At 35.1% G+C, this 16,193-nt stretch overlaps 1 protein-coding gene across 1 annotated transcript; it reads right to left on the bottom strand.

The window, feature by feature from the left end:
• Positions 1-3,767: 3,767 nt before the first annotated feature.
• LOC113232987 (cathepsin L1-like) lies at positions 3,768-11,756 on the bottom strand. The gene is made up of 5 exons (XM_026467917.1): positions 11,297-11,756; positions 7,525-7,648; positions 6,229-6,410; positions 4,925-5,041; positions 3,768-4,336 (listed from the first exon to the last, which is right to left on the bottom strand). Exons 1-5 carry the CDS (start codon positions 11,754-11,756, stop codon positions 4,203-4,205), a joined length of 1,017 nt encoding a protein of 338 aa, XP_026323702.1. The 3' UTR covers positions 3,768-4,202.
• Between the last annotated feature and the right edge of the window lie 4,437 nt (positions 11,757-16,193).

Genomic DNA, 16,193 nt, shown 5'->3' on the forward strand with positions numbered 1-16,193 from the left:
TCATCAAACACAAAATGATTAAAGGTATTTATTACATTTATTAGTTATATCGGGTAAAGATTGTTTAATAAATTAACATTCTTTGACATAGTTCCTTATTAACCTAGCAAGACTATTTTTTATAGCTATGAAATCCCAAAGTCAAATACTAAGCGTGTATATGTTTGTCAATCAACTAGGATTCACAAGGCTACCCTAATATATATATATTATATACTCGAATTATTAGTACGTGAAATGATAAAAATTTAAACAGAAGGAGGTAAAAAGCATTTGCAACGATATCTTCGTAAATTATAATAAAATGCCCAGCCCTACAAAGTGACTGCTCAAGAATATAGCTGTTAATAAAATACATAACGTGGAATATCTCGGTTCCTTTGAAATCCGACCGTCTGCCGTATAACATCATTTGTGCCGATTTGAATCTCAAAGATTTCGAATTTAAGTTTCCGAACGCTCCAGGCTTCTTGATTTGGATCAACTCGTAAGAGAAAGCTAGAAGTCGGACTAAAGTTTTTGTTTAAAAAAGTTATGCTTTCATTCAGAAAGCTCACTAAATCCTTGCATGCAGTATTTTCGAAAGAAAAAACAGATAGCAGCTGGCCATAGGCATCTATCAAGGTTCTCTACTGAGCCCCAAATTTAGTAAGAGAAAGCTGCTAGTAATAGGAGTCTAACAAGGTTCCTCATTTAGCCCTAAATTTAGCTAGCGATACATTTCTTACGAAATGCAATTTCAAGAAATTAGTAGAAAAAAATCCCTATCAATTTCTATTGACAACATAATGATATTTTTAACTGACTTCATAAAAAGGAGGAGGTTCAATTCGACTGCATGTTTTTTTGTATGTATGTTACGCGATAACTTGATTTGTGATTTGATTTTGATGATTCTTTTTTGTTGGAAAATAGGTTCTCAGTAGTAATACCATTTAAATTTGAAAAAAATATTCCACCTCTAAGCGTGGCAAACTAGGGGATGAATCCGGTTTCGCGCACTTTTCGGTAACCGATTTCTATAAAATTTGGCAAACAGATGTAATTCCACGAACTTTTGAGGTCGGTTTTTTTAGTACTTTGCACTAAGATTATTTGGTATGTATGTTATTTATAGTTATATTATGCTATTACTCCAACAGTTCAATGATTTTCATTTGTTGGAATGGTACGTCAATACTGGCAGCATTCAAATTTTAAGAAAATATTCTACCTAAGTATAAGGGTGGCAACTTAGAGTATGAATTCGGTTTATTGAATTTCACCCACTTTTTGTTAACCGATTTTAATAAAACTTGGCACATAGATGTAATTCCAATGAAAATAAAACACAGCGAAGAACGGATAAGCAAACAGTTGACGTCAGTTTTTTTAATTGTAATTATTTATTTAAGCGATCGTTTGCTTCTAACTTATACCACAAACGCTATCCTTCTTTATGTGTAATATTCAATTTCGATACCCTTTGAAACATCATCTTTATGTATTAGCCAGTCAATCTGCTCTCGCTCGTGCAGTATCTAACATAATTCTTCCTTTTATATTGAAGTAAATGTTCCATCTTTTCAAAAGCCAATTGTGTTTGATTTTCATTAAAAAAATTATTCTGGTATATTAGGTATTTTATGAAATTAATGTAGTAAAAAGACAGCTTTGTATATTTACATAATTTATTATTACAATATAATTATAAATTTACAATTGTTGCATATCGTCAGTGATCGTGCATTTACGCGAAAGTAGTATTAAATTATGAGTTTCCATTTCGGTAACTTATTAATAGAAACAGTTGGGTTGGAAATGAAATTCCACTTATCCCAATCAGAAACCATGTGGTAGGGAAGAGTGGAATAAAAATCCACTTGTCCCCACCAGGAGGGACAGCTGGTAGAGATCAGTGCAACAGGCTAGTTTAGTAGCCAAATCAAACCCGCGTAAATGTCGTGGCAACCAAGTTAGCGTGGTTTACGGTATTTTTAATAACAACGCAAATTAATGCTTACTGCGCAAAGATAAAAGTCGTAGCCATTGAAATAACAAAGCAATAACGATCAATCACTCTCTCGTAAAATTTGATTTAGTGCGGATACGCACCTTTTGCTAATACTACGTATTCGGATCTGCATTATCGTCGACGACATGAAGATTTTTCGCGTTGTTAAAACATTATTACCTGGTATATTGAAGTGGAAGATTGCATTACAAATGCGCATACTATTGGATGCAATAACATAAAAAAAGAAACAACATCGAATGTACGGACAACGGCACATCAGACTACACATTTTTGTTCGAAAATCGCCTCCAGTGCCACGGAATAAGATACGTCAATGTGTAGCTCGATATGCTGACGTGTACATTGCTTAAACATGGCCTTGGGTTCTTTTCTGTAACACCAACAACATTTTCAATGTTTAGCTGCCCACTGCCCTCCTTATATTAACTAACATAATCGATATTTTAGTTTATATTAATGACTTACCTAGCCTTATGGGGGGTATAAAACATGGGATAGTATTGTATGCTGATGATACTTCCTTATTATTTAAAGTTAAAAGGCACCAATGTTCCTACGACGATGTCAACAATGATATATCTAAAGTAGTTGATTGGTTTGCTGTTAATAACCTTCTTAATGAGAAAAACCAAATTGTGTGAAATTTACATAACCCAATTTTAGAGAGACGGTTACAAACATTGTAGTGAGAAACGAAAAATTGAATCTTGTGGATACAGTTGTATTTTTAGGTATAACGTTAGATGCTAAATTGCAATGGGGTCCCCATATAAGTAAGTTATCAAAACGGCTCGGCTCTGCAGTGTACGCGATTAAAAAAATAAGGAAACTTTCAGACGTCGAAACCGCTAGATTGGTTTACTTTAGCTACTTTCACAGTCTAATGACATACGGCATTTTGCTTTGGGGTAATGCCGCCGATATCAATAGAATCTTTGTCCTGCAGAAACGTGCAGTTAGGGCAATTTACAATCTGGGCCCCAAAGTATCTTTGAGAGACAAGTTTAAGGAAATTAACATTCTTACACTAGCCTCACAGTACATTTATGAAAATATAATTTATGTTAAAAGGAATAGTAATTTCTTTATGAAAAATTGTGACAGACATAACGTTAATACGAGGAATAAAAATAAACTAGCTTTTCTTGATAGTCGTCTTCACAAAGTCAAAAAATCATTTAAGGGGCAATGTATACGCTTCTATAACAAGATTCCGGTTGATATACAAAATTTGCCTTTCACGAGGTTTAAAACTATAGTGAAACAAAAACTTTATACTAAAGGTTTTATTATACAACTTCTGCGTACTTGGATGACAAAAATCCGCGGTAGTAACCCGTTTAGCTCATGGAGGTAGTCTCGATCTCTGATGTTTAAAAAAAAAATATTGTAAATGTTATTTACAAAGAGCAACCTCTAGAGTTTCTTGCTCATTCTTCTCAGGGGAATCTGCCTCACGAATGAGCGGTAGAGTTTAACCATTGTGACGATTTCAAGTGTAATAATGTTTACCTATGAAATAAAGCTTTTTAATATATATATATATAATAAATTAACTGCCTCCGTGGCCGAACGGATACCATACCGGACTGCCACGCAGAGGTCCCCGGGTTCGATTCCCGGGCCGGGAGAAATATTTGTATGGCCTACATTTATTTCTCTCGTGAGTTTGGGTGTACTTTGTGGTTGTCTATGTGTGTGTCCATGGCACCCGCGACACAGGGTTTCCCTAGTGCGGGGCTATGTTGAGTGTGTGCGTTATTATTAAAGGTTATTTTGAATTTGAATTTTGAATTTGAATTTGATATTTTAAACGAAATTGGGTTATTAACATACCTAGAATGAGCAAAACGAGATCCACTAACCCTTACAAGTGGATTTTTATATCTTATTTGGTTTCACTTTTATTGACAAAATTAGCATAATTGACATTTTTAAAATAAAAAAGCTTTAGCTGTCAATATCTCGAAATTTACCAAAATGAAAGTGGGTTACTTATTACAAGGAGGGAAGCATCATGTAGAATAATACTAAGAAGAAATACGTCTTTGTGGTCACATACGTCATTTATTTTATTATACCGCCACGGCGACGATAAAAGTGACTTTAAAGAATTCTGTGGAGACAAACAGAATCTAAGAATCTTATGTAAGAAATCGCAAAAAATAAAAACAAATTCGGCTAGTTATGCAATTGTGGAAGTAAACACGTAGTTTGATACACTGCACGCGTTCTTCCCACGAATTAGGCGTAGATAACCAGCCTCACCCCAAGTGGCAGACCAAGAGTTTTTGATGATCCAAAACGGTTTATTGTTCTCTGTAACAATAATTTACAATATATTACAATCTCCGAATATTAAATAAAAGTTAAACCGTAGCTCTCGGCTTTATAAAGAGTGTAACTATTACAAGTGTGCCCAGGCGATTATTCCGTAAATATAATAAATATTCAAACTGATATGGATGTACTTTACTCAGTGAATAAAACCGATATCAATAAGTTTTTAAACATAAAACAAGAAATATCCAAAATTTAATGATAATCGCTCCCACGCATTTAATATGTAGAGAGACTTTAGCTGAACAAATAAAACACTACAACGTGTCTTGCGTACTGATTAATAAAAATATTTTGGTTGTGAATTATGGAACACACTTTGTTCTTTATGATGGTAGTAATATAATCCTGTTAGATTGCTAGTATTTTACACATAACCCTGTTTATATTATAGTCCATTCCTTCCGAATGCCGTTGAAAATTCGAAGTTAACCGTCATAATAATATGACTTTAATACCAAAATAGAAAATCCTGCTGACCAATCATACGGGTTGAGCATTGTGATTGGCAATTGTTACATTATTTAAAGCAATTGACTATACCCTACTAAAAATGTTTTGCTTTACCTGTTCCATAACCAACAAGAACAAGTGCGTGATTAACACCGTCTTTTGGGTCGCAGTCGTTCGGATCAACGATTTCTCCCTTGTACTCGCTTAGCATTCTACTTTCAAAGTTCAAAGCTGTAAAAGAAACGAGCATATTAGACTCACTCTGTAAGAAAATGTATCAATAATTCACATGTAAAGATTACTATGCCACGAAGGCGGTTTGGTGTGACTTTGAGAAGAAAAAAATACCTTTTTTTTTAAATTAGAGTTATTTTTCTACGTGATCTCCTTTTAACTCTATACACCTTGACCAGGGAATTCCAACTTCTTCAATCCATCAAAAAATGTTTTTGTATAGAGTTAATTTCTTGTCACTTCCTCACTCGATCCAAATCTTTATCCACCAAGCCATTTCTTCACGTTTAGGAAGAGGTAAAAGTCAGGTAGGCCAAATCTGGGTTATACGGGAGTGCGGCAATACGAGTAGTTCGTACCATAATTCGACAAGTTTTGATGTTGCGATTGCAGATAAAAAACGGAATATTCGAAATTCCATTCAAAAAATATACCGACCTCATTTAACTTTTTATTTTTTGTTTTCGCGCTGATTTAAAAAAAGGATCATCAGTTGTTTAGTAAGGGATTCTAAATTAAAAAATGCGTAATAAGTAATAATTAAAAAAATAATTTTAGTAGCAGTAGAGCTGTTGATGCATTCTTGTGAAAGTTCCTTGTGAAAGAGTTTTGCAAGGGAAAGTACGCAAAGTAAGCACGTAAAGGGAAGGACCTTGTATGTGAGCATTACTGCATTGTTTAGAAGGGTAAGGGTGCTGTTGAAATTACAGGCACATGGGACTTGTCAACTTATGTTTCAGGGTGACAGGCGTAGTGGCAGTGCCCCTCAGATATTTGCGATTTGAAGCTCTGAGTGGCTCTGCAACTGTTATGGGCAGGTGTGTAGTTTACTACTAGACACATGACTTGCTCATCTCGTTACTAAATATTATTAAAAAAAATTTCGGAAAAAGTTTTTATTTAACCCTAAAGTTACGTATTTATCAAATCGTATCGTATTTCAAAGAGTAATAGTTAAGCAAAAAGACGCTATTATCTGTAATTACAGATACCCACATCTCTACCCAGGGTGGCTGTAAAGTTACCTAACTGCGGTCATATTTTGTGAATGTTTAGTAGCAAGACCTCTCGCTAGCGTTGAAGAACGACATCGTAATGCAAACCTGCATGTCGAAGAAAACCGTTACCCATGTGAAGTGCAGTCGCATTATTTCAACTTAAAAATGTCAATCATGTTAACCTACCTATGGAAAGGGGGCCATAATTGTATAAAGCATCTTTGAGTGCTTCTTCATCAGCGACTTCTAGAATTTGACCTTCTGTAATATTAACTACAATCTTGCTTAGATCCGTTGAACATCGTCCTTGAAATCCTTTATATGGGTAATTATTTTCTTCTTCTAAGCCTCCTTCCTGTGCCAAATACCTGAAATTTGAATTTAAATGTAAATTGGACAGTAATGTTGTGCCTTTTACGAAGCTTTGATATTTTATTTCTTTTAAGATAGCACAAGTATTTGTTACGATACGGATAGCGGTACCCGTAGTAATTATAGAATTACTACATGTACGCGAAATTGGCTTGTAATATCTTTGTTCCCCGGTAATCAGTAAAGGTTAGTTTAATATCTACAGTTATTATTCAAGGCAATAAAAGAAACGTTTAAAAATGTATGTTATTAGAAAAACATAACAATATTTGTCACTTTTATTCACGTGACACCTTCCACCAACAAGTTTCTTTGAATTTTTGGCGACTCTAACTAATCATAGATTTTAAGAATTTTCATGTTCATTACTTCGGTATGACTTCTTATTTTCCCAACATTCCGGTTTACACAGTCTATGATCAACGACTGACTGGCCAGCGGCAGTTGATAGAACATTATCTGTCTATCCTCTAGCGCTGTGGACGACTTCCCTGATCTCTATTTTTGTGGCGTTACCGTTGTCACTAACTTTTATCCGCAAACCATATTCACTGTATCCTCAGATGAAACGCAAGTCGATGGTTCGAGATTTGGCGTTTTTGTTTAGATTATTGCTGCTGTAAGCAATTATCATCGGATTCCACGCGTTGAATAGTTTAAACCTGTTTTTACGATTAAATGTTTGGCATTTCGTGTTCTTGATGAGTTAGTAATTCGATTTTGACGAATAGCGAACGCGGTACAGTCGATGTAAGTAACCGACTATTTGGTTCTGAGTAGAGTGTGAAGAAAGGTGTTAAACAAACCTCTCAATGACCTAAGAGCAGTAAAGTTAATTTTGATATGACTTCCTTATTGTATCGTTAGTGAACGACGTTTTAAGATACTTTTCAAGCCAATTTGATCTTTAATTACATTACATAAATACAAGTTTCAACCAAAAAGACGAAATTCCTTTACACTGTTCTGTTGAATGCGTAAAAGTGGTCTCAGAACCGAAAGGTTAGTTAAGGGGGTCAGATATCTTAGGGCATCGGCTGTACGTAGTGAAATATCGGGAAAATAATTAAAAGTCACGCCGTGGCAAGAATCATAACTAGAAACACTTACTTAAATACGTTATAAGGGTTGCCTCCATTGCATCCGCCATCTATTTTATCACAATCGAGAACTTGTTGCTCCGAAAACGAGATTGTTTTATTATATTTCTTTGCATATTGTCCTTCGATATTACCTGCAAAATTCTAAGAATATTATTTGTTGCCCTGATCTAAAGAGAAATAATTTACAAACAGTGTCAATGCAGGAGGCTGATAGAAGAATTTGGCTCGTTATGACGCGGCTGAACATTTCATGGATCCGAATTTTACACACTTTAGACTAGGTATAATTTCAAACGTTTGACATCCTGCAGCGAAACTGGTAGACGACATCGTCAAAGTGTGAACTGTATATGGGTATGACTAGAGCATGGTCGTGGTTATAAGTCGCGTTGCTTTGTAATAACAATACAAATGGGCATTAAGGCAATAAAATTATTTTTAATAGGTGTTACCACACCTACCTACTATGCCAAGGTTTTGGCCAGGTTGCGCTGGCCGTGATCACGGGCTGACTATGCTTAAATTTTAATCAATTTTATCGCGTTTACCCCCGTTTATAATATTAAAGTAACACCCGTTATATCAATGATGAATTTTTAACATTTATTCTCGATATTCCTAGCCAAACTTTTTGTCTTGATACGGCAAAACATACATAATTCTGAAACACTAGAGCGTTGTCGCCACTCTAGAAGATGACTTGTAATGATGATACCTGACGTCTAACATCCTCAAATCATCATCATCATCATTCAGCCATACGACGCCCACTGCTGGGCATAGGCCTCCCCCAACGATCTCCACGACGATCGGTCCAGCGCTGCCCGCATCCATCGGCTTCCCGCGACCTCCACCAGATCATCGGTCCACCTGGTGGGGGGCCTACCCACTGAGCGTCGTCCGGTGCGCGGTCGCCATTGAAGAACCTTTCCGCCCCAACGGCCATCGGTTCTCCTAGCTATGTGCCCCGCCCACTGCCACTTCAATCAACAACATAATAATCTCACTCAAGTGTACTAAAAAAACCGATCTCAAAAGTTTATGGAATTACAACTATTTGCCAAGTTTTATTGAAATCGGTTAAAGGAAAGTGCGCGAAACCGGATTCATCCCTTATGTTGCCATTCTTAGAGGTGGAATATTTTCTTCAAATTTAAATGGGACCACTACTGAGGCACCCTCTTTCCAACAAAAAAGAATCATTAAAATCGGCTCACAAACATTAGTTATTGCGTAATATACATATAAAAAAACACAGTCGAATTGAGAACCTCCTCCTTTTTTTGAAATCGGGTAAGAAGCGTATTTTATTCTTTTAAAACGTATGGCAACTGACACTAGGACTCTCTAGCTGATATTTATAATACGAACTTTACTTCAACTAAGCATATATGATGAGCTAAGCAAGTTTTTCGTATCTACGGAGGGAACCTTGAGGGAAGTTTAAGCAAAATATTATTCGTAAATTAACAACTTTGATTTTAATTCGTAATTTCTTATCGAGTTCTTAGATTTTAGCGATTGTTATACATAGGAAATGAAACTATTTTTCCGGATTTAAATCGCGTATATTTGTTTTTTCAAACAAACCGACGTTTCGGGCCCTTTACAGGTCCCATGGCCACGGTTGACTGTGTGGTCGTAATTTCTTACTTAAACTTACGCAAAGTTCATTTAGTAAATCTCAGACTAGTGTATCTTGTCTATTTTTAGCGCAAAACAATGCGTACTAACACAAGTTGTCGTTATATATATAATATATAATGTACGCTACTAAAATATAAATACTCTGTTTTTATTTATTTATTTAATCTTTTTGCACAATACATGAATGCACAAATGTCGGACTTAATGCCATAAGGCATTCTCTACCAGTCAACCATTGGGCCAAACAAAACTACACATAAAACAGAAAAAAAAATATATAACATAGCCTAAATTTTGTGGTTAATATTTACAGCATAAAATAAACATAATGCAGCATAAATAATATACTTACATAATAAACAATACATATATATATATATATATATATATATATATATAACAAATATATAACAAATATACCCTATGTATACAGTAAACATAATATTAATTAATAATATATAAGTACCCACAGTAACATTATGCAGAGTCTTGATCTAGAAGATTACCAAGAAGATAATTGCGCAACATGCGCTTGAAAGGTAACTTAGTCTGAACTTGTTTTATATTTAGCTGGAGAAAGGTCCAAAGACGGATTGCATGAAGGGCAAAAGAATTAGATATAAAATCAGTACAGTGAGAAAGAATAGAGAGCTTGAAGCTACAGCAAGATCGAATTTGGCCGAGAGGTTTCAAAATAAAATGAGCATCTAAGGTAATCAGGGGCAGCCGGATCGAACAAAGTAGAGAAAAGGGTGGTTAACATTCTTAAGGATCTGCGTTCACGGATGGGAAGCCAATTTAATTGACGTCAAAAAGTAGAGATGTGGTCATATTTTCGCAGACCAAAGATGAACTTGATGATATTACTGTAACACATATCATATCATAATCGATTATAGGCAATAAGAGCCTGAACAAGGAGAGTTTTGGTCTTAATGAAAATAGAAAACAAGAGAGGTGAGAGAATTCCGCCCTGAGGTACCCCTGAAATCAGTTCACACCAGCGAGAGAAATAACGGTCAATACGAGTAGCTTGTTGGCGACCGCGGAGATACGAGGAAAACCATTCAGCAGCTGTCGATGAGATATTTAGGTGATCTAAGGCGGCAAGAAGAAGGTCATGATCTACGGCGTTGAAGGCATTGGAGAAATCAATCAAGAACAGCACAGTAACTAAGGTCCATGTCCATGCCCCGCCTTACAAACAACATTTAGCAATGCAGTAGAAGTACTGTGCCCTGGTCGAAAACCTGATTGAAAAGGGAATAGGAAATTGTGAGAGTATACATAAGCAGACAATTGTCCGCGAATGACAGCTTCTAAAACTTTAGAAAGAAAAGGAATAATTGACATGGGACGGTAATGCTTGAGTAAGCTGGGGTTGGTAACTTTAGGAAGAGGAATCACATGGGCATTTCGCCACAAAGATGGAAAAACCCCAGACACAATCGAGAAATTAACTACGTGCACTATGATAGGGAGAATACATTCTAAAATACTTATTACCATAACTCTACTTATGTCATCATGTCCAACAGCATTGGATTTGATTGTCAAAACAACTTTCCTGATCTCATCTTCAGTTACAGTTTTTGCTCTTTTTAAAATTAATATTATTAGTGGGTAATTTTCAGGCTTGTTTTCTGTACCTAATTTAGGTGGTAATTTTTAATATTTAAGTATTCGAGTATATTACCGCGAAGTATTAAGTAATATTTTAGATACAACACTCGAATATTAAAGACCACTTCCTGATAATATTCTAAAAAAATCATCTAATAAAAAATGACACCGTAATAATAAAACTAACATAAATAAAAACTAAGAAAACATACCTGAGAATTAATTAATAATATGATTTCCCATCGTATATTTAATTTTGTTTTTATCAATAATTCAAAATAAAAAATTCTAATTTTGTTTTTAAACGAATTATTTGAAATTATATTGTGATAATTTTGTTTGATTTAAATTTTTCATTTCACTGTTTTATTTGTTTCTTTTCAATTATTTCTTTTGTAACCATATTTTATGCTTGTTTCATTTTGTTCAGTTGCCGGGTGCATTTGGACTAAAGTTACCTATTATTATTATTATTATTATTACTACATTATAGTTGGGTGATAACTTACCAACGGCACTAAAAATGTAGCAAGATCCACAAGGCCCTTGATCCTTGATTGCAGTGACGAGACCCTTTTCACGCCAATCTAATGACTCCGGAGCATTACCCTGTGCCACGTAACGTTTTAAGGTGAATAACTTCCTTAAGAGCAGTCCGCCACGAAAGCCATTCATTTTCAGGCGCTCGGTATCAGACCAGTCAGCCATATGATTAAGCCCAAATTTGGTGTGGGGGTGCTGTTTGTTTAAATCACTGATTATCTTCCAATTGTTTTCAAAAAAGTTTTGACGAAGCTTATATTCTTGGTCGTCACAGTATTCTTTGCCGTAAGCCTTAAGATATAGCGAAAAAAGCAAATCGTTGGTTTGTACTGGATGTTGATTCTGCAGTGAAGCCTGACTGCAAGAGTTTTCTGCTAACGCAGAAGCAACTATGCTCAAAAGTAAAAGGGGTTTTAAAGCGAACATGATGAACGCGTTATTAGCCGTATCTAAGAACTGGATGTTTGTAGGACGTTAGGTGTCGTTTTATAGTTCTTGATTATCTACTTTAGTATATTTTTTATTTTAACTTTTACTTTAAGTAGATTTACTATCTTATCAACATGACATCAGCCGTTGACACGGTCATCAAGAACTCTGTGTTTAACAATAAATAATAAAACAAGGATAATGTTAACCACTAATTTCAGGATTCTTGCCACGGTATGACTTATTTTTATTTATGGAAAACTTCCGTAGCAACCTGCCTATTTTATCTGTCACAATTTGTACATAGGGCAGAAAAACTGGTAGTCTCTGTACGTCAATTTGCTTCTTCCTTTTGTGTATTGGTTTACATGTTCTTATTTCGTATCCATTTTGTCGCAAAACCTTCTTAACGTGCTCCTGTTCCTGTGGCAGGTAGTGTGCATCACAAAGATCATAAGCTCTATTGGTTAATGACCTGACGACCGAATGCAGATGTTTTGGTAGATGATGTGTAGTCGCATGTAAATATTTATCCGCGTGAGTTGCTTTTCTGTACACAGAATGACCGAGTGAACCGTTATCGGGCTTTGACCAACACTTCCAAAAATGCAAGCGCGCGATTTTTCTTATTTCACAAGTGAACTTCATTTTGTTATGGGTGTTATTAAGATGTGCAATTGTAGTGTACGATGTGTAATTTTGTATATGTTGCTCCTTTCTTTCCATTACGCAAAATACGTCATCAGCACACCTCTCCTATAATTTTATTGTTCATGGGGCTGACAGAATGGCAGCGTGTTCATAGTGTTCCACACAAATGTTGGCAACATTGGGAGCAACGGGACTGCCCATCGCTACTCCATCAATCTGAAGGTTAGTATTGACCATTGCACAAGAAGCAGCTCGTGTTTAAGCAATGTTGAAGTAATTTAGCAATCTCCATTGGGATGTTATTTTCTTGAAGTTTCACCTTGATAACATCGATGCACTCCTTTATTGGTACGTTTGTGAAAAGAGACTCAACGTCATAACTATCGTCTCATTCTCATTAGCTGTGGTATTGTTTAGGATCTCAATGTAATGTCTGGAGTCCTTCACAAAGGAGTTCGTCGTGCCCACTAGAGGGGTTAGTGTATGAGACACATATTTTGCCAATTCAAACGTAGGTGAGTCTATCTGACTCACTATTGGTCGTAATGGTACGTTAGTTTTGTGGACTTTTGGCAAAACATAAAACCTAAAAATAAAAATAAGTCATTCCGTGATAAGAAGCCTGAAATTAGTGATAATCATTTAGTGAATAACCACGAAACCCTTAAAATCTATACAAGGATTATGTGATGTGATGTTATAAAAATGAATTTTACAACAACACATCATGAAAAATGATGAAATTAATTCTGGAAGTAATATGAGCCAATTAATCAATAACTAAATAAGTGCATGGTAAATAATCAATGAGAATAAATGGATAACTACTGGGAAACCTGAAACATTGCTTCATTTATAGTAAATAAATAACATGATAAAAGCAGCTAAGTGTAGAATTCCAGTTCACATTTAAAATTACAAACTTAACAACTTGTCAATATTGAATCACGTGACTATATTACAACATAATCAATACTATTCATTTAACTTTTATCGACATATTTTTTATTTACATACAACGACATCATAAAAACTAACTGTTGATTTGCTGCAGTTGATAATACATTCTCCATCCATAGATAATAATAAAAGAGAATGTACACTTGATACGTAAAAGTAAAAATCGTCGTCAAACCTTATCAAACTACTAGTTAAAGAAGATTTTAGCACTGTACAAAAAATTGAAATGACTTAAACAAACATGTAATACCTACCTACTGTTGTAATTAATGAATTGGTAAAGACTGAGTATTCGGAGTCCCATCAGCACCGTTGGACTCTAAACCTGTAAGAAATGAAACGACATTTATTCTACATTTGATTACGGTCAGCCACATGCAAATAGTACAACAATAGTAAATTATCGCTCCACATACAAAATTATGTAACTAAAAAAAAACAATTCTGCTTAATAGGAATTTATTTATGGCACAGCTACAGAATACACAGTAAAGTAGCTTAAGATTAACATATATGACAATGGCATTGTATGCATTGCTTCTATTTCACAAATGGTTTTGTCTTTGTTGGAAATGTCAATTTTTGCTAAGCATCAAGCTAAACACATAGATCATTGACCCTTTCCTGTCGTTTTAATACTACTTTGTTTAGATTGAACTATTATTTAATGATTGTCTGTTTTTCTTGGAAAACTAAATGACATCATTCATTTATGCACTGATTCTATTACACTATATGGTTTTAAGTCATCGCAAGCTATACAGTGGCAGCAATTAGAAGATCATTTATAAGCAATACAAACAAAAAGAACCCAAATTCGAGCCCTGAGGTATGCTTGATATAGGTTAAAAAAGAATAGTCATGTGACGACACGACTATTCTTTTTTAGACTCCTTACATCCTCATCCCGCCTTTTTATTGCCTTTTCTCCGGTTCCTGGCCACTCGTTTTTCAATTTTGAATCATTTTTTAATTCCTTTGCCTTGCCATTCTGATTTTGTTTCGTTCCATCGTCACTCACTGCTCGATCGCCGAAGTGGGCACGTCTGCTCTTCTATTTTTGATCCATTTACCAGTTATCAAAAATCTCTTGTGCGATAAACATTTGAAAGATCACAAAATATTAATAAAACCGGACTAACTACCACTATTTCTTGTTACTTTTAAATTTTGAACTTTAAACTCGCTAAGTAAGATGTGTGAAAGCTGCGGAGGCTGCGGAGGCTACTACACTCTCCAGGCTACATTACAATCAACAGGACATTCTAAGCAGTGCCAGCAGCGCGCTTTCTGTCATAGCCATGGACTGCCATGCTTCTGTTTTTTTTTCATATAGCGCAGAAGAAAGACATGTATACCTAGATGATTAACTTCATGACAAAAAATCTCGTGATCAACTTTGTCATACGCTTTGGTGAAATCTTTGTACAACGAATCAATTTGAGAACGCTTATTGAAGGCCGTATTTAAGTAATGCACTTTATATTAAAAGGTTGGATTGAGTGGAGCAATCAGTCCTAGGTAGCATGGTTTTGTTAAATAATCATGCTGTCTAGGGCTGATATGATATCGCAAGTCAAAGTGAAAATTGAAGCAGTCATGTACCACATGTTTGGCGAAGGCGAAGCACCCATCTGGCGAAAATTCTTAAAAAAAATCTACAAACTTTAACTTTGGTCGGAACATAAATAAAATTTGAAATACTCTCACGCTCCTTCTTTGGGCAGCACACTTTAAGCAGCATATTTTAATTTGTCGAAGAACTAAAATAATTTCAATAATCACACAAAATTATGAGTACAAAGAAGAATAAAAATTGATGAGGTGCAAATTCCGAACGCGTCCGAAGGTAAACTTTTTCTTTTCATTAAAAAACTCTTTTGAACTATACAATTGTTTTTCTTTTCATGTATGTTGTATATTGAGTGTGTGCGTTATTATATATATCTCGCTATAATGAGGTGAAAAGTTGTGTGTTTCGCCCGGCAGCAAAGTTGTTTTGCGTTTCATGCCTTGAAGCCCTCGCTACGCTCAGGATTCTATTTTTGAATTTTAGCATCCTTCGCTTGTTCAGGTTTACATACAAGCTCTCGCGTCAGACAACCACTTTGCAGCCTTGATAACAAATAACTATTGTATTCGTCCTGTCACAGTCGCCAAATGTCCTTTCTTTGGCCCAAGAGTGGAATTTCATCAATGAAACCCGGTAATTTTTCAGTTTTGTATAATCACGTATCACGTATAGTACAGAGAGATATTTGCTAGAGATGGTCGAACGAACAAAGTGAAAAGTTTGTAAAATACTTTACATTATTTAAGCAAAAAAAATTGAATGAAAAAGAATCGATTACTTTGATAAATGATATTGCCCTTATGTTTACGTCAGGCGTGAACACACGTGAGACGCAAACTATACATACAAGGTTTGAGTCATTTAGGTGTTTATAACTTTAAATAGTGATCTTTGGGTTACGTGGCCCAACCTTTCTTACATTTATTTTTGTTTTTGTTGCCTCTCTCTTTGTCTTGTATGATATGTATGATATTTCGTCTAATCTTGTTTTGATCTCTTTTCTTCTCTCTCTTCTAAGCTCTTTTTCCTTCCGTTAAACAAATTTGTTTTTTTTAAACGCAAATTTAAAAGCGAATTCTATACTCATAACTAGGTATTCTTATTATCCCATGACTTTACCTAAGTTTAAAATAAAATTTGTGATGTTCATCAACTGTACTTACGTGTAAACATGATGAACACCGTACCCTGTTACCAACTAAAAAATCTTAGTTCTCATATTAAATGCTTGTTTGGTAAATAATAACCCA

The sequence above is a fragment of the Hyposmocoma kahamanoa genome, unplaced genomic scaffold, assembly GCF_003589595.1.
Source record: "Hyposmocoma kahamanoa isolate Upper Pololo Valley unplaced genomic scaffold, ASM358959v1 102, whole genome shotgun sequence".
Lineage (NCBI taxonomy): Eukaryota > Metazoa > Arthropoda > Insecta > Lepidoptera > Cosmopterigidae > Hyposmocoma > Hyposmocoma kahamanoa.

Excerpts from the sequence above, each read along its gene's own strand:
- LOC113232987 (XM_026467917.1), bottom strand. The coding sequence starts at position 11,756 with ATGTTCGCTTTAAAACCCCTTTTACTTTTGAGCATAGTTGCTTCTGCG. Across the intron at positions 6,411-7,524 it reads AACCCTTATAACGTATTTAA|GTATTTGGCACAGGAAGGAG; the intron begins GTAAGTGTTTCT and ends TTCAAATTTCAG. Across the intron at positions 4,337-4,924 it reads TCTTGTTGGTTATGGAACAG|AGAACAATAAACCGTTTTGG; the intron begins GTAAAGCAAAAC and ends TTATTGTTACAG.